We start from the raw sequence: 21,115 nt of genomic DNA on the forward strand, positions 1-21,115 counted from the left end.
TGGTCGTTTAACTTCTTGTTTCCTTTTAATCTTTGTTTTTCTCCCCACAGTCATGTCTCACAAGAGAACAGGGAGTGCAGATGCTAAGCAACTGAACCAGGTCAATTTCAGCCTTCCCAGGAAGGAAGGACTCTCCTTTCTTGGCGGCCTTCGGTCTAAGAATGACGTCCTTTCTCGCTCTAATGTCTGTATCAACGGGAACCATGTTTACATGGAGCAGCCGGAAGCCAAGAGCGAGACCAAGGACAGCACCCCCTCCTCCTCCCCGTCACCGCAGGGCTTCAGGAAGAAGCATTTGTTCTCCTCCACCGAGAACCTGGCTCCCCGGTCTTGGAAGGAGCCTGGGGATGGAGGGGCGGTGTCTTCCGACCGGTGGTTCTCTGAGTCTTCCACCAAGGACTCTCCGAAAACCATGTCTCTGCCATCCTACCGGCCGCACGGCAGTGGGGATATTCGGGAGAACGTGGCTCCCGCGGGCTTAGAAGCCACAAAAGAAACCAAAGAGAGCAAGAAGCAGGAGAACAAGAAGTCCTCGTTGCTTTCTCTGGTGACGGGAAAGAAGGACGTGGCTAAGGGCAGTGAGGGCGGAAGTCCGCCTACCGTCCTGGGGAAGGAGAAGGAAGGCGCCCCGCTGGAGGTCCGAGCAAGGGATGACCGGCCGGGGCCTGACGAAGGCCTGCTGAAGAGACCTGAGAAGGACACTCTGGCTGTCGTCTCTGAACGGGGTAAATCCCTGAATCCCTTTGAGGAAGTGCAGATCACAGAACCGGAAGCTGACCGAGAGCCCAAGTCGGAAGCTGCACCACCCGTGGGCTCTGCACGGGCTCCGCAGACCAAAGCCGTCAAGCCTCGGTGAGTCTCAGCCCTCCTCGTGCGGGGCTGTTCGTGGCAATCAGAAAGGTCTGCTGCTGGAGCAAACCTTGCCTGGGGATCCAGGGTGGTACCTGTGTATGGCAAGCATTCAATGGTCTGAGTTATTTCTACCAGCCCCTTGGCTGGCCTGGCCTGTACAGATTGCAGCGATGGGCCTCTGTCCCACCCCGCTGCCAACAGGTGCAGTCTGCCCCATCTCGGTAGGAAGATCAGCCCCCATGGAATGCCCTGGTTTGTAGCAAATTCTGAGTATTCCAAGTGGGGCATACCAGATTCTGGTTGTGGTATGTGCAGAACGTGTGTTTTTTTAGAGTCCTCATCACGGATTTCCCTTTGAGGCAGATAATATCTTTCCTCCTTGCAATTTGGCATTGGTGTGCTGGCACGGGGGCCCCTTGGTCGGCTCCCAAGCGTGCCTGTTCTCTGCGTGGCCATTGTGCATCTTGTTGCGAGAGCCTGAGTGAACACTGGGGGCTTTCTGCTTTCAGCCTGACTCTCAGTCACACTAACAATATTTCTGTGGTCTTGGGTGGGAGAGACTTTTTTTGAGATTCTGTGTACTCTGATTTCTCACACACACACACACACACACACACACACACACACGTGTATGCGCGCACAGACTGTTCCTCTTCAGAATTGGTGCCCATTGCCCCGAGGGGCATCTTTTACTGCTTCGAACTTTGTAGATGCTTTTTGTTTATCACCAAAAGCAGCCGTGGGCTGTTGCTTTACCTGGGGCTTTCTGTTTCTGTTGCAACAAGCCCTTTGTGTGGCAGATGTGTGGTGATAAAAGTGTCCCTTTCCTACCTTAAGTAATTGATGTTTCTTCTTGAACTTAAGATACTGCCCTCCCGGCTCCCCCCCCCCATAAAAGTGTTTGCCCCTTTGGAACAATTTTATTTGTGTTTCTTGCCTCTCACGATGCATCTGCAACTGACCTGCAGATTTTATTTTGTCCTTTTTGCAGACTGGACGTGTCTCCAGAGGCTCAACCCACAGCCAGGCTTTCTTCTTCCCCTGACTCTCCTGTCTTCTTTTCTGCTCTTCTTTCCAGTTCTGGCCAGACACCTGTCCCTTCTAAATTGGGGCAAGGTACAGAGACACCATCCTCTGAATCTCCCTCTGTCTTCTCTTTCTCATCTCCCATAGTGGCTCCCATTTCCACTTCCACGCCGGTTGAGAACTGGCCTTCCACAGACAAGGGCCAGGCCAGGCCGGAAGAACCATCTTTGCCCCTTAAGGCAGAATTGCCAAGGGAGAGTTTAATAGAAGTTTCAAAGACCGTTTCTGGTGTCTCGGGGTCACTTTCCAGAAAGCTACCCACTCCAGCATGTAAAGGGACAGAAGATTCTCCCACGAGGAAGACCAGTGAGATAGGCCCAGAGAGCACTGTTGGTAACGACTCAGAAAAGTCTCTTGTGAAGCAGTCTGAAATGGGGCACCAGGAAGAAGTTCTGGGGTTTACTGCCTCAGAACGAGACTCTGTCCCTTCATCTCAAGAGGCCCAAGAAGTAACATTCGGCCTTTCACTCCAAAGTGGCCAGATTGAAAGCCCAGCGGGGAAGCATCTGATGAGGGCAAGCACAGGCTCAGAGAGTCCGTCTGTGTCCTTTGGGGAGACCAGCCTTCAGGAGGACAGCATGACTTCTGCAGTGACGGAAGCGGTGCCCCCTCTTCAGATAGGAGAACCGGCTCCCCCTCTTGGCTCCGTGATGCGGAGACACGAAGAGAATGTGGGTGAGAGCCGAAAGAAAATCAGGAAGCATGTGTCATTTTCTGAGCAGCTCTTTACACAAGAGGAGCTAGAGCAGGCCGCCGGGTCAGTGGAAGAGGACAGAAGGCATCCCCGGGAGCTGACATGCAAGGGACTCGCTGCTGGAAATGCATCAGACGGGGAGTCCGCTGAGGCCGCAGAGAGGGAAGCCGTGTCCCCAGCAGCACAGTGTGGTGTGCCGGCTTCCGTGGCAGGCGCCCTTCCTGGCCCGTCTTGCGAGGAGAAGGGCTCAGAAGCCCCCATGAGTGAAGCAGGCTCAGGGAAAGACATTCCGCTCTTGAGGATTGAGCCAGAAGATGTACTCATGGCCCCAAATCAGAGCAAAGCCAGTGATCACGAAGGTTTATTGTCCAAGCCCCTGAGTGGCCTCCACTCTACCCCAGGGGTTAACTCTCCAGTCGTGGCTGATCTGGGCTTAACCCTTCCTTCCATTCCTGAAGTGGCATCAGATGATGAGAGAGTGGATCAGGTTGAAGACAATGGAGAGACAGTCCAGGTGGCAGCCCGGGAAGGAGGACCTTCCTCCTTGAGCCTGTCCCCTGCCCGTTCTGAGATGGAAAAGGGGCCCAGGGGCGAGGCAGATGGCTGGGCGGCGCCTGCAGAGGGTCCACATGACCTCGGGTCAAAAGCACCCAAAACATCTGCGGCAGCCTCTCCAGAGCCAACGGCAGCTTCAGGAATTCATAAGCCAGATCTTGGCAAGAGCTCATGGTTGGATAAACAGCTGCCAGGTCCTGGCGGCGGCGAGAGGGAAAAGCTGATGGGAAATGGGAGGCCAAGCCAGCCTCCTGATCCAGCCCTGGATTCTCCTGTAGCCAGTCCCTCCTTTTCTGAGAACTTTCCTGTTACACGCTCTTTCCCCGGCTGCCCACACGCTGACACTCACACCAGTACAGCAGAATCTCAAAAAAAGGCCACAGCAGAGGGCCCCGCTGGTAAAGTGGAAAGTTCTGGCAAGAGGAAGCCGCTTCTTCAGGCCTGGGTCTCACCCTCAGAGACACTTCCTATCTCAGCTCAGCCGAGCGCGGGAACGGGGTCAGCCAAGCACAGGTGAGAGTCGGGGAAGGTCGTTTTGTCCACGGGAGTGAGGCCCACCCCACAACCCGACCCTTTGCCTTTTGCCTGCTGAGGTGGATGGCTTTCTAAGTGCACGGCTATCCCGATGGCATATGCCATGCAGTTTGCTGGTAGGGCCTGTTTTCAAAGGGTCTCCCCCCCCCGCCACCCCAACCCCCAGGGTGGGAATTCCTCCTCAGGACACTCCTGCATTTATAGGGAGAACACTGGGACAGTCTTCACAGATGGTTTAGGAATTGTTCTGCACAGATTTGGGGCTCTGAAGCTGCATCTTCCGGCATCTTCCCAGCATCAGAAACCAGCTGAGGTGCAGTGGTAGAACGGAGCAGTGTTGAGAGCTTGCTTTGACGTGAAGCTGGCATGTTTGTTCCTGGCACTTTCTTTACTGTTGAGGATCGGGAGGCTCTGCAGGACCCCTCGCACTGGTGTGGGTCCTAGGCTGTAGCCTCCTCAAGAACAAGAGGCTGGCTTTAGCGTTCTTCTGACATTGATCATCAGACCAAGGGTCTGGTGAGAACGTCGGGACACCTGACTTTCCGGTGCGCATGGCGGGCCTGCATGTGGCTGCCTCGTGCCGACCGCCCGCATTTCCGCAGGGACACCGGCGTCTGCCGGACTGGACGTGCGGACAGAGCGCATCACCACTCTGCCCTCTTGTCTGTCTCACCGGCTGCTGTCCGTGAGGTGGATGGTGTCTCAGTTTTGTCACTACCGAAGGTCTAAGGATCCTTTCCCCTTCTCTTTAGACTTCACCCTGTGAAACCAATGAGCACAACAGCCACCAAGATTGCCAGCTCCAGCTTGGGCACCGCCACCATCATCAACGAGAACTTGATCAATGAAACTGCAATGAAGGTATGTCTCCTCCAAGAAGTAGGTGTGCTAGTTAGGGGACTATAAAAAACCATTATGTAGACCCTCCTGGGCAGCAGGGAGGGTCAGGAATGACTTGACTGTATGTACATCTATGTCTTCGTATAGTCTTTGGAAGCCCCTACACTTCCCAGGGGACTATTACTGCTCCCCTTAGAGTTAGTCATTGTCGAATTGCTTGGGTCTCCAGCAACAAGACTGACACCGGGGCCGCTTTTTAGTGGGAAGAAAATGTCACCCACTGGCTGGTCCACTCTAATCAGATGTTTTCATTTCCCCGTGTATCCTTTTTTATCTTTTGGCAAAAATGTAAAATTCTTGTGCTTGTCATCATTGCCTAGATACACTTTTTTGAAACTTTCTTCTGTTAATCATTGCAAACTTTAAAGAAAAAGCTGCGACTGCAGTACAGAGGACTGCTGTAAACCTTTCATCCCAGTTCGCCAGTCGTTGACATTTTACCACATTTGCTTTATCGTTTTCACCCTCTCTCTCCCCGTCCCTGTCTGTTCGCTCTTTGTATAGACGTACTTCTTCTTCTTCTTTTTTTTTTTGTCTGAACCATTGGAGGGTAAGTTGCCCACCTCATGCCCCACTTATCACTAAATACTTCAGCGTGTAATTCCCAAGAATAAGGACATTGAATCAAGATCAAGACATTTGAAGTCTCTGTACTCCTCTTTTCTCATCTGTAGCCCACACTTGAGCTTCACCTGTTGTCCTGTGAGTTTTCCTGTTTCTCTTTCCGTTCCAGGATCCAATCCAGAATCTCCCACTGTTTTGTGGCCGTGTCTCCCTCAGCCCCTTGATCCTGGACCCGTTTCCCAGCCTTCTTGACGTCTCTCAAGACCTTGACATTCTCAGACTTTAGATCAGTTGTTCTGTAGAAATTTTCCTCTGTTTGGATCTGTCTGCTCTCTCCTCCTGGTTTGGTTGAGGTCACGCATTCCTGGCAGGAATTAACCGTGCAAATCGCGTGTCCTTCTCAGTGCGTAGTAGAAGGAGGCACATTATATCCTCTTGTCACGGTAGTGGGAGCGTTAACTCTGATGACTGACTTCAGGCGGTGCCCACGAGGTTCTGGAGTGTAAAGTTCCTGTTTCCCCCTTTACAATCAATACTGTTTCCCCCTTTACAATACAGTTCGTGGGGAGTTAATGTCAGGCCATGTAAGCATTCTGTTCCTCACTGCCCTTTTGTTCCCAGTATCCATCAGTGAATATGGCAGTGGCAAAATGGTGGTTTTCCAGCTCCATCGCCCTCATTGGAAACACTGTTCCAGTCTGTTTTTCATTTATTAGTAGATCATAAGCATTTTTTGCTTGTTGCTATGTAATTATTCTTTGACTTGGTTATACTGATATTTACTTAACCATTTCCTTATTATGGGATATTTGGGTTATTTTCTGTTTTTCAATATGAGTAATGCTACAGTCAACAATTTCTTGCATAGAACTTTTCCTCTTCCTAAGCTAAATTTCCAGGAAGTGTATTTCTTTTTTCTTTTTTATGTTTTTTTTTAAGATTTTTTATTTATTTATTTGACAGAGAGAGAGATCACAAATAGGTAGAGAGACAGACAGAGAGAGAGATGAGGAGAAGCAGGCTCCCTCCTGAGCAGAGAGCCCAATGCGGGACTCGATCCCAGGCCCCTGGGATCATGACCTGAGCCGAAGGCAGAGGCTTAACCCACTGAGCCACCCAGGCGCCCCCCAGGAAGTGTATTTCTTGATTAGAGGATCTCTTCTCTTCAAAAGCTTGGGCTAACTTTTTTTTTTTTTTTTAAGATTTTATTTATTTATTTTGACAGAGAGAGAAATCACAAGCAGGCAGAGAGGCAGGCAGGGGGCTGGGGCCAGGGTTGGGGGGAGGAACAGGCTCCCTGCTGAGCAGACTCAATCCCAGGATGCTGGGATCATGACCCGAGCTGAAGGCAGCAGCTCAACCCACTGAGCCACCCAGGCACCCCAAGCTTGGGCTAACTTTAAAAAAAAAAAAAAAACACCAACTCCTGCCCACCAGCCAAACCAAACTAGCCCCTCAGATGATCTCTGCTTTGGAGCATCCCCATCCTGCCCTTTCTGGTTCTAAAATCAGGAGAATCTAGAACACTGCCTCCTGGCAAACCTCTGGTCTTTGACTCATTATCACTTGGGCTAGGGAGAATGATTTACAGAGGGACTGTTGGGCAAGGCTGTGTTGAGTTTCAAATATATGGAGAGGAATTTCCTGACTGACTACTGGGAACCACTGTCAGTAGAAGTAAACTTTATTTCTATTTTAGTCCAGGGCATCTAGACGCTTCATTCAATGAGACATTGAAGGTCTCACAGTGCACTATAAGACATCAAGTAGTCTTTGTGGTTTTAGAATAAAAATTTCTTGCTCACTTCTCTTTTACTCCTGTAGGTATTTTTATTTTAAGATCTTATTTATTTATTTATTTATTTGAGAGAGAGAGAGAGTAGGAGAGAGAGCATGAGCAGGGAGGAGGGGGAGAAGCAGACTTCATGCTCAGCAGGAGCCCAGTGAGGGACCAGATCCCAGGATCACGACCCAAGCTCAAGGCAGATGCTTAACCACCCAGGCACCTTCCCTGCAAGGGTTTTTAAAGTACTGGTTTGTTTGTTACCACCTGGGCTCCATTGCATCTCTGCCATCAGGAACTGGGCGAAAGGTTTCCTGAAAGTTGGACCCGAGGTTCAGGGAAAGAGGCTGAGCAGTGACCACAGATGGTTACTGCGAACAAGTTAGCATCTTCTAGCCGCTTTGCCTTCTCTTCCCTTGTACTGTGTGGTGCTGGGGCCAGTGGTAAGTGAGCATCATTTTCAGATGTGCTTGCTGTGTATGAATTAGCCCTTACCCGGAAATGTTCCATAACTTGCCCAGTTCAGCTTGGTGGGCCTCTGAGGGTGTGGGGAAGAGGCAGCACATACCTTCCTGGGGTTTAACGATATTTACCAGGAAACCAGGCAAAAGAACAGCATAAAAGGGACAGTAATGAAAGCTAGGGTCATGGAACAGCCTCCCATCCCCTCTTCCTTGTACTGTGGAATGCAGCTGGGCTCCAAAGAGAAACAAACAGCCAGCTCTCGGGAAGTGAGCAAGACCCTTGGCTCCCATTTTATTTATTCTTCAAAGCTCATTTAATCAGGGGCTTATCTCCTGGCCCGGACGGAGGGAATAACTTGCCTTAAAACAAAGGCAACTGCTGGTTATTTTGCTCATGATTTGTAAGCTGGGCCACTGCCCCCTCTGGCTGCCTGCTACAAAGCGCTTAGCCATGGACCATACCTAGTAATACTCTGAGCAAAGAGGGAGAGTTTCTTAGAGACTCTTACAAGCCCCCCATATAATGGTGCTTTGTACTAAGCCATAAATAATATTTACAAAAGTAACTACTCTTTGGAATGTGGCAGAGTGCGAGAGAGGTTAGGGAAAGAAACTGCATGGCCGAAGTTATGAAAAGCTAGCTGAATCATTACCATAATGGGTTTTGGTTTTTGTTTGGGCGGGTTTTGTTTGTTTGTTTGTTTGGTTGGTTTTTGGTTGCTGTTTCATGGCCTCCATTGCTTTTAGATTATTTGAAACTTAAGGGAGTGTATTATTTACCCAGGTGGCTTTAATACTTCCATTTAAAAATAATACAGCCAACTGGATCCAGAAATCATCTGTCCTGTTAATACGGAAACAGTGAGAGATGGATTTGAATATACGTCATTATTATTGCAACTACGGTGGGAACATCCAATATGAAAATCCTGGAAGGAAATATGTGACAATGGGCACTGTTTTTTCTTGAATTAATGGTTATTTTCCTTGTACCTCTTCCTCGTTATGGCTGTTGTTCACTTTCTGTAACGCTGGATTGTTTTATAATTTTTGAGTCATCACATGTGTAGGATCGCCTAATGATTTCAAAGCCTCACATACTTTCCTCTTTGGATTATGAAATCCAAATTGAATAGCTGTTTCTTAGTTTGCAAGGTATGAAGCGTACATCCCTTTTCAACCCCACGCATCTATCCTAAGGAACTATTTTAGAGATGTGATCCAAGATTCATGCTCATGCATCTTAATAAAAATGTTATATGTAATTGTGAAAATGGAAAAAACAAAAATATCTAACAAAGGAGATGGGTAAAATATAATGAAATTTCAAGTATCCATTAAAAATATTTCTGCTAAAAAAACAAACAAACAAAAACCAACCAAAAAAAAAAAAAAATAGGTGGTGCCTGTGTGGCTCAGCCATTAAGTGTCTGCCTTTCGGCTCAGGTCATGATCCCAGGTTCCTGGGATTGAGCCCTGCATCAGACTCCCTGCTTGACAGGAAGCCTGCTTCTCCCTCTCCCACTCTCCCTGCTTGTGTTCCCTCTTTCTGTGAAATAAGTAAATAGTTTTTAAAAAATGATTTTTGTTAAAATTTAGTGATGGGAAAATGCTCAGAAAATAATAATTTTAAAATGCTTGAAAACCATATTCTGCATGATGCTTGAATTTGTAAAACATACCACAAAGAAACCAAGGAAGAAATAAGAGACCCGGGGCACCTGGGTGGCTCAGTGGGTTAAAACCTCTGCTTTCAGCTCAGGTCATGATCCCAGGGTCCTGGAATCAAGCCCCACATCAGGCTCTCTGCTCAGCAAGGAGCCTGTTTCCCCCCCGCCCCACCTGCCTCTTTGCCTACTTGTGTTCTCTGTCAAATAAATAAATAAAATCTTAAAAAAGAAAGAAAGAAAGAAGAGACCCAAATGTTATGTGTTGGAGCTCTAGGTAATAATTTTTTCCCTCTTCTGTATTTGAGATTTTCCATTATGAGGAAATATTCCCCTTATAGTGAAAACAATTCTGTTATTTTGGGGGAAAATTAATTTTTTTAAAGATTTTACTTACTGGCTTGAGAGAGAGGAAGAGAGCACAGAGGGAGAGGGAGAAGCAGGCTCCCCGCTGAGCAGGGAGCCCGACATGGGCCTCAGTCCCAGGACCCCAGGATCATGACCTGAGCCAAAGGCAGATGCCTCACCAACTGAGCCACCCAGGCGCCGCAGGGGAAAATTAATTTTAACTCGTCTTCAAAGTCTAGTTGTGGTATCACTGCCCAATTTGCAGTCTGTCCCAGTCCCCTGCGTAGCCCAGCTCTCTGGACTCCTGACTCCCACGCCCCTAAGCCCTTGTGTATGAAGCGCTGTAAGGGCTTGGTCTCCACTCTTGAGGAGCCCCTGCTGCTCCTGCCTCCAGCCGACAGCTTCTTCTTCTCTTGATCTCACAAACTGCCTTGCCCCATACCTTATGTGCGCCACAATTTTCAGTAAATAAAATCCTTGTATGATAGAGATAGAATCTAAAAACGCTCGAGGACATTATTCTTGGGCTATTGTTCCCGAAGAGTACTTTTTCCTTGATAGGATCCATCAACAGACATGCACCTCCTTTTTAAAAAATTGGGATCTGGGCACCTGGGTGGCTCAGTGGGTTAAGCCACTGCCTTTGGCTCGGGTCATGGTCTCGGGGTCCTGGGATCGAGTCCCGCATCCGGCTCTCTGCTCAGCGGGGAGCCTGCTTTCTCTCTCTCTCTGCCTGCCTCTCTGCCTACTTGTGATCTCTGCCTGTCAAATAAATAAAATCTTTAAAAAGAAATTGGGGTCAAATAAACATCACATAAAACTTTTATCATCTGAAGCATTTCAAAATTTTAAAAAGTGTTTTTCAATTCAAGCATAGTCAACATATAGTGTTATACAAGTTTCAGGTGTACAATTTAGTGATTCAACAATTTTATATACATTACTCTGCTCATCATAAGTGTGTTCTTTGCCCCTTCACCTATTTCATCCATCCCCCACCCACCTCCCCTGTGGTAACCATCCATGTGTTTCCTACAGTTAAGAGTCTGTTTCTTGGTTTGTCTCTTTTTTCTTTGTTTATTTGGTTTGTTTCTTAAATTCCACATATGAGTAAAAGCATATGGTACTTGTCTTTCTCTGACTGACTTATTTAGCTCAGCTTCATCCTACTCTCTGGCTCCATCCACATCGTTGCAAACAGCGAGATGTCTTTTTTTTAATGGCTGAGTAGTATTCCTGTGTGTGTGTGTGTGTGTGTGTGTGTGTACCACTTCTTTATCCATTCATCAGTCAAGGGACACCTGGCTGCTTCCATAGTTTGGCTCTTGTAAATAATACTACAACAAACACAGGGGGTGCACGTATCTTTTTGAATTAGTTTCTTTGTATTCTTTGGGTAAATACCTAGTGGCAAGATTACTGGATCAGTTCTGTTTTTTTAAAGAGTTTTTTATTTTTATTTTTTTATTTGAAAGAGAGAGAGTGAGAGAGCATGAGCAGGGTGAGGGGCTGAGGGCAGGGAGCCCAATGTGGGACTGGATCCCAGGACCCTGATCATGACCTGAGCTGAAGGCAGATGCTTAACTGACTGAGTCACCCAGGCCACCCTCAATTCTGTTTTTTAATTTTTTGAGGAACCTCCATACTGCTTTCCACAGTGGCTGCACCAGCTCGCCTTCGCAGCAACAGTGCACGAGGAACCGTAAGCATTTTTAAGTGTACGGTTCAGTAATGTTAAGTGCATTCACCCTGTACAACCCGTCCCCAGCGTCCTTTTCCAGACGCTCAACTTTCTGGTTGATGATGGCTTTAGAATTACTAATGGGATGATTGAGGTCCAGAGGAATGTGTACCTTCAACAAGTTAAGAAACTAAAACAACAAAAAGATTAAGGGAGAAGTGGTTTCTCAAAAAAGTAGTCCAACCTCTCGCCTGTTTCTGTGCAGTCTGTGGTAGGTGCACACGTGCTGTGTGCGTGGAGACGTCGGTGTGTGCTTCTAAGCCGGGGCTGTGAGCACTGTGCTTCCCTTCCGAGCCAGGATAAGAGCGATGGGGTTTCTCTCTGATTTCTGGCTAGGGTGTAGGCAGCCGATGCGCCACTATACTAAGCAGGGCCTTCTATCGTGTTGTCAAAAGAATGAGTGATGATTCCGCTCTCGACTTAGCTTCTCCAGCTGGAGGCTTGGTACAACATGGTACTTTTCCATTTAATCCTTATCTTGTGTTTCCTCACGGTTTGGGCCTGGTCACTTTGCAGCTGGACTCCAGTCACCCCGGATTATAAATGCTGATGGAGTCATTCCTTAGGGCTCCTGCTGTTGGCAAGAGCCAGGCTGCTGAGCCCTGGCTGTGGCCACCGAGTGCCCAGAGGGTGCGCCCTGATGTCTGAGTGTGCTGACTGCACGATGCGCCGTCGTGGCCCTTAGCTCTGATTCTGCATATGTCTTGAGGATGACGTGACTCCAGGTGGGGGTGTCTGAGTGGCCAGTGCCTCAGCGTTCCTGTGGTCCCCCTCTGAGTGTCGAGGGGGAAGCAGCAGGCGGCGGGGATGAGTGGCTGCCTGGGGAGGGGTTGGGTGAACGTCGTCTCCCGCACCTTCTGTCGCTAGGGTTTTTTCATGGACCCGCTTAGCTTGGGGCTCTCAGCTCGTGTTCATAATTCGCTGTGCCCGCTCCTAGTGTTCAGAGACCTCCAGTTGTTACATTTCCTGAAACCTCAAATCCAGAGTCTAACCCAGGGGTTTGTAGCCTAGGAGCCAAGTGCGGTTTGTACATTTTTATAAAGTCATAAAACAAATAACAAATGAAACAACAGAAGAACGGTTGACACAGGCCGTATGTGGCTGGCAAAGCCTCAAATATTTACTCTCTGGTCCTTTACAGAAAACTTTGTCAGTAACCCGGTTTTCCACCTGATCTGAAAACACATTCCCAGGAGACTCCAATCGCTAATAACATGTTCCTCTTTTAGATTTCTTTTCGATATTTGCCTTCTTTGCTGACTTTACCACTTTTTCTCCCCATTCTCTCCGCTTCTGAAGAAATACAACCCCTCGGACCCTGCCTTTGCATACGCACAGCTGACCCACGATGAGCTGATCCAGTTGGTCCTCAAGCAGAAGGAGACGATAAGCAAGAAGGAGTTTCAGGTCCGAGAGCTGGAAGACTACATTGACAACCTGCTTGTCAGGGTCATGGAGGAAACCCCCAACATCCTCCGCGTCCCGGCTCAGGTCGGCAAAAAGGCAGGAAAGATGTGACTCGTCAGCCTAGGAGACCCAGACTGTTCTGTGAGTTCGTTTCCACCCGCTCCTGAGGTCAAGGACTCTGTAGGCCTGATAACCAGCACACAGGCTCGAAGTCACCAGCCGCCTCCCTTGCCTGTTATCTGGCAAGAGTCAGTTCCAGCAACTGAAGCCAGGTTAATTATTACAATGAATCTTCTACTGTACATTCCCAGGGTTTTATTTTTAAATGCCACTGTGCCTTTAACTATATTGTAAATATTTTATGCTCTGACCGGAAATGTGGTCATAAGATCTGCTCCTGGCCCAGAGCTTCGGGTGGCACTGGGTGATTCGTGTATCTAACACTGGGATTTTCTCTCTTCGATATTGACATTTAAAAATACATACCCCGCTGCCACCGCGCCCCGTCAGTGGAGTGCGGGGTGAAATGAGAAGGACCAGGCACGTGCTTGCTTGGCTTTTGAGAGTAGCTCAGGGTGGCGTTAGGCTGGAGGTGCTCAGTTTTGATGCCGTGTAAACCTCCCAAGTCCTCCTTGGACTTGGTCTTACTGATTTGACCGAAGCGGGGGAGGTGAACGAAAGCCTTGTGAGTGTGCCTTGCTAGATTTTGGAACAAGCTGCCTTTTCTAAATGCCACAACTCTTCAGCCTTACGGTGTGCTCCTGATTGGTGCATAGGGCCCGCCTGTGGAGATGGGAGAGGCAGAGCAGGGAGATTGTCACTTCATGCTCGTTTAACGGGGTTGGTCAAAGCGTCACCGTAGCCGGGCTCCTGCTGGCTGGAGTGGCCTCGTCAGTGCCTTGAGAAGAAATCAGGTGGCCAAAGCACTGACTAACTTGATTCTACCAGGTAGGGAATGATCTCAGTAGGACTCCTGTGGCCTGTTGCCCCAGTGCCTTTGCTTGGCTCTCTGATCTCCTCACAGTACTTCCTGGCGATCCCCTACCCCACCCCCAACCCTTGATATAAAGTTTTGAAGAACAAGAAGGTAACACTTAGTTTTGGTTGGCTATATTTTTAAAGCTAGAAGAACACACCTATTTTTTTGAAGCTAGGACACTTCTGAAATGATACCCCCAGTCGGACTCCTCAGGTCATGTCATTGTTCAGAAACTAATACTAGAATTAGAATGTTTCTGTGTTGCTCGTTTTTTTCCCTCCTGGTTGTGACAGAATCTTACCTAACCTTGACCTGTCTCTGGGGCGGAAGATCACAGGCCAGTGCAGAGGGCAGGGTTTGAGGCAACAACAGTTATTAGCTCGGGGCTCTCTTCTCTGTCTGTTCTTGTTCTATGGAGGGCAAGAGGCAAGACGGTTGGCAGCAGAGCCCTTTTCAGGATCTTATGTTAACGGCAACGTTAGTTACATCAGAGCACTTCACTTTGAAGGGTGATACTGTAACTTGATGAATCAGCTTTTGATTATCTATAGCTGCTTTATTTAATGCTCTTACAGTAGTGGGGAAGCTGTAAACTTCCCAGATGACTTGTATTTTTGTAGTGCTATGAGAGTTATTTACGTGCCTGGAAAGAGAACCGTATATGCGCCTCCACTCTGAAAACATATGTGTATATATTTGTTCTGCAATAGGTTGTTTTTGTTTTGTTTTGTTTTGTTTTACTTAGAAATGTATTTTGACTGTGATAACCCAAGGGCACTGGGGACAGGGGTGCTCCGAAGGATTTCTCCTTAGAGGAACTGGTGTGGATACCTGCACTGTTCACGGAAGGAACTTGGTCTGGACATACTATCTGCTGCTAGGACCTCGGGTGTGTAACTCGGTCAGTATTTGAGAGGGACGTCTGGGTAGAGGAGTGAATTCCTGTGTTCTGAAATGCCACTTGGGGACTCTGGAGAATGAAGGATAATTTACTTCAAGGGTGTCTGGCTTCTACCACTGCTGGGGGAAAAGAAATCCAATTCATAGCAGTCCTGTACCTCTCGAAATAGCTAACCTGGAGGGCATGAGGTAATGACTGTCCGTGAGGGCTCTATTCTGGGGGAGGGTTTATGTCTCCCTGACCCGTTAACAGGGGTTGGTGAATCGGAGCGTCGGAGGGCACGCACCCACGTACATGAGGAGCGTTGGGGCTTGGCTCCAGCTGCTGTAAATGCCAGCCTGATGGAAGCACGCTGGGAGGAGGCTGTGTTCTGGAGAAGCGGGAGCAGCTCTTTTACTGGCCTCACCTAGCGGTCTCCGGAAAGAGCGGTCGGTTCTTTAGGGAAGCATCAGATTAAATACCGAACATCTTGCAGTGAACTTGAGCTGGAGGTCAGCCTCCTGAAAACATTGTCAAACATTGTCAATCCTTTGCCTATTTCCTATCATCTCACTCCTTGGACTTTGGACTCTGACAGGTTTCCTGCCCTCCATTTTATTCCTGTGTGTCAGCACATCAGAATGGAGGAACAAGAAAGCCTGCCCTTGACCATGAGGAAGAGCCGTTGACCCTGAGTGGAAGGTGTGTGCAAATGAATAGGTTGTGTGTGTGTGTGTGTGTGTGTGTCTGTGTGGTTTCCAGCTTTACTAACAGTGGGATCTCAAAAGGGCAGAGCGGGGGAGGACCCATGACAGCCACACACCGAATTGAAGGCCGGAGACAATTTAATGTTCAATTAGGCAGGATCTTACCTCCCTGAGTCCCTTTCCCCAATCGATTGTCTTCGTTTCTCTTTGAGAGCTACGAATTAATGATCTCTCAAGGCTGACAGATTAATTGCCTTCAGTAGGGAACTTGGCCTCCTGGTAGTCATACCAACCTCAACTCTGGTTTCTCAGTATCTGTTATATGAGCTACTAACTTGACCTCTTCCACCCTCCAACTGAAAGATCGCCCAGCGTTTTTGGATTATAAAATGATTTCCTGCCTTTTGAGTTTGGGAGTTTTTAACTTCTTTGGTTTTGTTTTTAAGAAGTAACCTAAAATTTCTACAACACTAAATAAAATGGTACTACCTTTCAAAGATGTGTGCCTGTGCCTTCATGGGGATGCAAGAAAAATGTCTTCTGTCTCCTGGAAAACCTCTCTTGGGGAGTGACAAGCATTTCTTACCCCGTGAGCATCCCTCAGCTGGATTCCTGTGGCTTCCACCTTGCCTGGTCCCCAGAGGTCCCCATGTTCTTTCTCCTGCAGCGGACGGGACATCTCTGAGCCCTTCCCTATGACACTCGCCTCATCTTGGCCTGCAGGGACCATGGCATTTACCAGAAGAACATCGGTTGAATTCTCTGTCTTCACTGTGAAGAGGTGCCACCTTTGCTTGGCACCGGGCACTTTTGGCTGAGCATATGAACAAGGTCTCTTCCTTGATCTCTCTACCCTCCACCCCCACCCCCACCCCCACCCCTGATTTCCTATAAAGTAAAAGTTTCATTTTGGGGACCTGACTGAAATTCAGATTGGCTTCAGACTGCCCCAGATCTGGGAGCCAAATCCCTGGTTCAGTCAACTTAGTTTATTCATTTTGGAGCAGACGGTATTAGAGAAGCACAGAGAATCTTCTCCTGAGCTCAGCTCTCTGGGAACTCTGAGTCTTTCCTGATGAGGTGAGAGGTCTGCCTGCCTCCCAGCCATAGTCCATGCTCCAAGGTCCCCAGTATCTTGAAAGAGAGGAGATTCTTTTTCTTGCCCAGGGATTAAAGTCACACTGTAGAGAGATAGAGGCAGGCAGTGCTTGTGAAGCCCCTTGGATGGGATGGGGGAGCTCCGGCGAGGCCTCCCTGGTTACCCCAGGTCAAAGGTAGGGCCACCATGTAAAGTGGTGGGAGAGCAGCTTCTCTTAAAACACAGCCCTCCAGATTCAGTTTAAGAAAAAGGAAAAAAAAAAAAGCCCTGTGGAAGGAATCTTGGGGAAGGAAAGTTTCATTATGCAAATGACCCTGACTTTTCCCTTAGAGATCACCCACCCTTGTCTGGTCCCCGCTGGTGCCCCCAGACCCAGCCCTCAGGGGCAGCCCAAGGAGGAACACGACTACGCCTTCTTTCTTTGAAGTCCCCTTTGGCCAGCTGCTAATAACAAAAAGTTAGAAAACAAAACAAAACAGGAAAATAAAGAGAATGGGGGCACCTGGGTGGCTCAGTGGGTTAAGCCGCTGCCTTCGGCTCAGGTCATGATCTCAGAGTCCTGGGATCGAGCCCTGCATCAGGCTCTCTGCTCGGCAGGGAGCCTGCTTCCCTCTCTCTCTCTCTCTCTCTGCCTGCCTCTCCATCTACTTGTGATTTCTCTCTGTCAAATAAATAAAATCTTAAAAAAAAGAAAAGAAAAGAAAGAGAATGATTATAGGGTATATGAACAGCATAGAGAGTGAACTTTCCCAAGTCTAGGATCCTGAGCTGCAGGAAGTCAAGCCACCGGACCCTGGGAGCTTGGAGGGTGTCTGCCAGGCGGATTCGGGTTCTTGTCTTGGCTTCTCAGTTGGTGTCAAGGGTCACCTCCTGTCCCCCTCCACTCCCTTGTCCACCCACTTGGTCTGTAGATTTTTCAAAGCAATGTCATACATGCTTATTCTCAGAATAAAAAAGAAACCCTAAGTTCCCTGCTGCTACAGAGAGGTAACTAAACATTGTCATTTTGATGTTTTTGCCAGGCACTTTTCCCCCCTCATGCAAATAGATACTTAATTTTTTTAAAGAAATTTAATTTGGATTTTTGAAAATAGAGGTGTAGTTGACCTATATTATTATATTGGTCTCAGGTGCACAGCATAGTGATTTGACATTTACATGTCTTAGCCAAGTGATCACCACGGGTCGGTCTGGCTGCCACCTGTCCCCATATTCACTGGACTCCTTCCCCCTCCCCCGAGTCTTATGTATTTAGATACACTTTCAAATGAAGATGGGAACAGGCGGTACACAGGACGGATTGCTCTGAACATTTCTGCATGCTTTTGGATACTGTTCTGCAACAAGGACAGAGAGTGATTCTGGGGAAGAACGTTCTCCAGGCAGCTACCCCTCCCCCCCAACTCCCACAATCCAGGTTACTTCTGGCCACCACCACCCCTGCCCCCCGCCACTTCCCAGGGAAAACAACCACTAAGAGGGTGTGGTTAGGACTCTTCAGCTGTGGCCCAAACAGCAGCAGTGCAGCCCCCCTTAGCCCCAGAGCCCGGTCTGTAAGCAGATGGACCCTGTTCCCTCAGCTTCTCTTCAGGGGTCATGTTTGGGACTCTGCAATCTTGCCCTCCTGGGAAGGCAGGAACTTTCACTCCGCATTTAAAATTGGGCTCCTTGAGCTCTTTGGAGCCAGCAAACTCCAAAGCCTCAGACACTCCTGAGGGAGAGTGTCGTCAGCCGCTCACTGTTTGACTATTTTACACAGAAAACTGTCTCAGCGTCCTGGAAATAGGCCCTGGTGCCACTGATAAGCGCCCCCCCCCACCCCTGCCAGAGGTGAGAGAAAGCCACTCTTGTCTTTGCACAGCCCTGACTGCAAAAGGAAGTCTCATTTACTGCATTATTACCATTCCCTGAGCACTGCCATGTCCTATTTCTAATTCTTGTCAAGGCAGACAGTATCTCCATTATGCAGATGAAGAAACTGAGTCCTAGGCGTCAGAATTTTAGCTCCCCTCAGGTCATACAGTAAATACTTCAGAACAGATTTGAACTCTTCATCTGTCTGACCTGGAGATGGAGAACAGAGGTCAGGAAGTATGGCCTGCCTCCTGGCTTTGTATGGCCCTCGAGGCAAGAATGATTTTTACTTTTTTTTTTCAAACATCAAATGAATGAGTCTTGGGATCTAATGTATGGAATGATGACCATCTGTCAACACCACCACACTGAATACTGGAAATTTTACATTTTTTAAAGAAGATTTTATTTATTTTTTTGACAGAGGCAGCAAGAAAGGGAACACAAGCAGGGGAAGAGGGAGAGGGAGAAGCAGGCTTCCTGCTGAGCAGGGAGCCGAGGACCCCAAGATCATGACCTGAGCCAAAGGCAGACGCTTAACAACTGAGCCACCCAGGCACCCCTGGAATTTTTACTTTTTTTTTTTTAAGATTTTATTTATTTTATTTGACAGACAGAGATTACAAGTAGGCAGAAAGGCAGGCAGAGAGAGAGAGGAGGAAGCAGGCTCCCTGCTGAGCAAAGAGCCCAATGCGGGGCTCAATCCCAGGACCCTGGGATCATGACCTGAGCCGAAGGCAGAGGCTTTAACCCACTGAGCCACCCAGGTGCCCCGAATTTTTACATTTTTAACAAAAAAATCAAAATAATATGATAGGTAAAAATGACCTGAAATTCCAATGTCAGTGTTCACAAAGTTTTACTGGAATACAGCCGTACTCATTCATTTACATCATGGCCTATGGCTGTTCCCAGATTATAAAAGCAGACTTAAGTACTTGTAACAGAGACCTTATCATCTGCCAAACCTAAATATTCGCTGTGGGGCCCTTTACAGGAAGAGTTTGCTCACCCTTAGTCCAGGATCACTTTGGGAGTCAAGGAGATAATGTTCTGATTCTCTTGGAATCCTAGAGTTTGGAGTAGGCAGTTGTGACTCAATTTCCCCTCAAAACAAGGCCAGCTAAGCCACAGCCTCCCTGAGGAGGGAAGTTCCAGGGAAGGAAGCTGACTGGCATTCACGCTCTCAGTCTGGGCAGCGAGTGGGGGCCAGTGATCACCTTCTTAGAGTTCTCAGATGCCTTTGTTCCTAGGAGCTCAAGAAATTGAACACATGAATCCTCAGCCCGGGAAAGGCGAAGGGGGTAGTGGGGATGCAATAAACAGTGCAAATGGAGGAAGCGTATAGGAGCAAGGGAAGTTAGTGGGTGCCGGGACTCAGGTCTCTGTGTCATAGCAGTCTCACCATGAGTGGTGGAGAAGGAGGAGTATGCACCAAAGAGCTTATGTGATGGGGAGGAGATCCGGTCAGAAGGACTGCACCGCCTGAGCTGGGCCGGGCTTCGTGTGGCCAAGAGAGAGTGCCCTTGTGCTCAGAGAGAAACTGGTTTAGAGTGACAGACAATGTTTCAGTCAACTGAGCTGGGAGGAGCCCAGAGGTGAGGCCAGATTAAAGACCAGAAGTGGCCCAACTCTCTCCAGTTACCTATTTTAAACTAGAATCATCTTACCTCTGAGAAATTTAGTCTATTTGTTGCTCCTGATGACAGGCCCACTGGGGACAGATATCCCCAGGAGTTGACTAGCTCTTTGCTGAGTACCAGCCCTCCCTGTAGGAGGGGCTCCCTGGACACGAGGGTCAAGAGAGCCACAGCATTCCCACAAAGACTCTCAAGCAAAGGGAGAGCCAGATGGACAAACAACTAGCTAGAATACACACATCTGACTGAAGGAGGACTGGTGAGAGCTTCCTTCTGTCCCACACTGTCAGTGCCTTCCTTGTCCCTCAGAAAACCTTTCTTCCTCTACTTCTCTAGAAAGAACCGTGGCCTTACGGTCAGTATTTCACATCTGGACCATGGCTGGGGCAGCCTTTCCAACAGTCTCCCCTCCCCAGGAGCCTTCTACTCAAATCCCCCACATTCTGGGCACGCAGCATTCCAAAAGCCTGCGTGCCAGCCACCAAGTGGGCACTGAAGATAAATACAAGAAACATGATTCCAGTTCCACAAGCTGTGGGGTGTAGCATGGGGCAGAGGGGTTTGAGGAGCATTTGGTAAACAGATCATCACTCACCGAACAATGGAAACTCTTAGAAGAGTCTAGCGGCAGGAAGGGCACCAAGGATGTGTCCCCAGACGCAAAAGTCTTTTTTCCTTTTTTTAATTTAAGTACAATCTACCCCCACCCCCAACATGGGGCCCCAACTCAAAACCCCAAATCAAGAGTCACATATTCTAGGACTGAGCCTGCCAGGTTCGACTGAGCCAGCCATTTTCCCCTCGATACAAGTCTTAATAGAGTGCGCCATCTTCTGGCCTGAGTCCTGCCTACCACCCAGGCTGTTTGCATCCGACAGCCAGGCTTGCTTAGGATATCACATACTTGTGACTGGAAAAGAGAATCACTCCTCTCCACCCCTTAGAGGTGCTGGCTGGAGGATCATAAAACCGCTCTTCCACTTTAAAATGAGTAATGTTGGAGAAAGCAGAATTCTAAGGCTTCTATCAAGGGTAGAGGATTCTAGTTAAATCCCACTTTTTATTTTTTTTTTTTAAACGCAGTTAGGGTCAAGATCGGCATGAAAATGAGGATGAGAGTCTGATGTTGTTCTGTATGATAATGTGAAGAAGCACTCTGAATGCAATTATGTTGCTTTTGGAGACGTATTTCTCCACCCTAACCAGGATGTCAATGGTGTTGTCAAAAACTAACGGATGTCTTTGATGGGTGTGTATGCAAGTGTGTCTCAGTGTTTATTTGCTGGATACCAGAAGTAAATCCTTATCACATCCCTCACTCTAGTGGGCGAGTCTAGAAGAAAGGAGACTTGGAATGCCAG

General features: G+C 48.3%; 1 protein-coding gene across 2 annotated transcripts in view; it reads left to right on the forward strand.

Annotated features, from left to right (window-relative positions):
- Nucleotides 1-15,658, forward strand: part of RAB11FIP1 (RAB11 family interacting protein 1) — a 32,258-nt gene extending 16,600 nt beyond the window's left edge. Inside the window, exons 3-6 of one of the 2 annotated variants that reach the window (XM_082715418.1) lie at nucleotides 51-852; nucleotides 1,844-3,700; nucleotides 4,474-4,582; nucleotides 12,488-15,658. In XM_082715418.1, coding sequence (XP_082571544.1) covers nucleotides 51-852; nucleotides 1,844-3,700; nucleotides 4,474-4,582; nucleotides 12,488-12,706 — 2,987 coding nt within the window. In that variant the 3' untranslated portion in view covers nucleotides 12,707-15,658. The remainder of the gene's footprint in view (nucleotides 1-50; nucleotides 853-1,843; nucleotides 3,701-4,473; nucleotides 4,583-12,487) is intronic. The other variant, XM_082715419.1, reaches the window with a different exon arrangement.
- Nucleotides 15,659-21,115: the final 5,457 nt, after the last annotated feature.

The sequence above is a fragment of the Mustela nivalis genome (assembly GCF_964662115.1).
Source record: "Mustela nivalis genome assembly, chromosome: 20".
In the NCBI taxonomy this organism is placed as follows: domain Eukaryota; kingdom Metazoa; phylum Chordata; class Mammalia; order Carnivora; family Mustelidae; genus Mustela; species Mustela nivalis.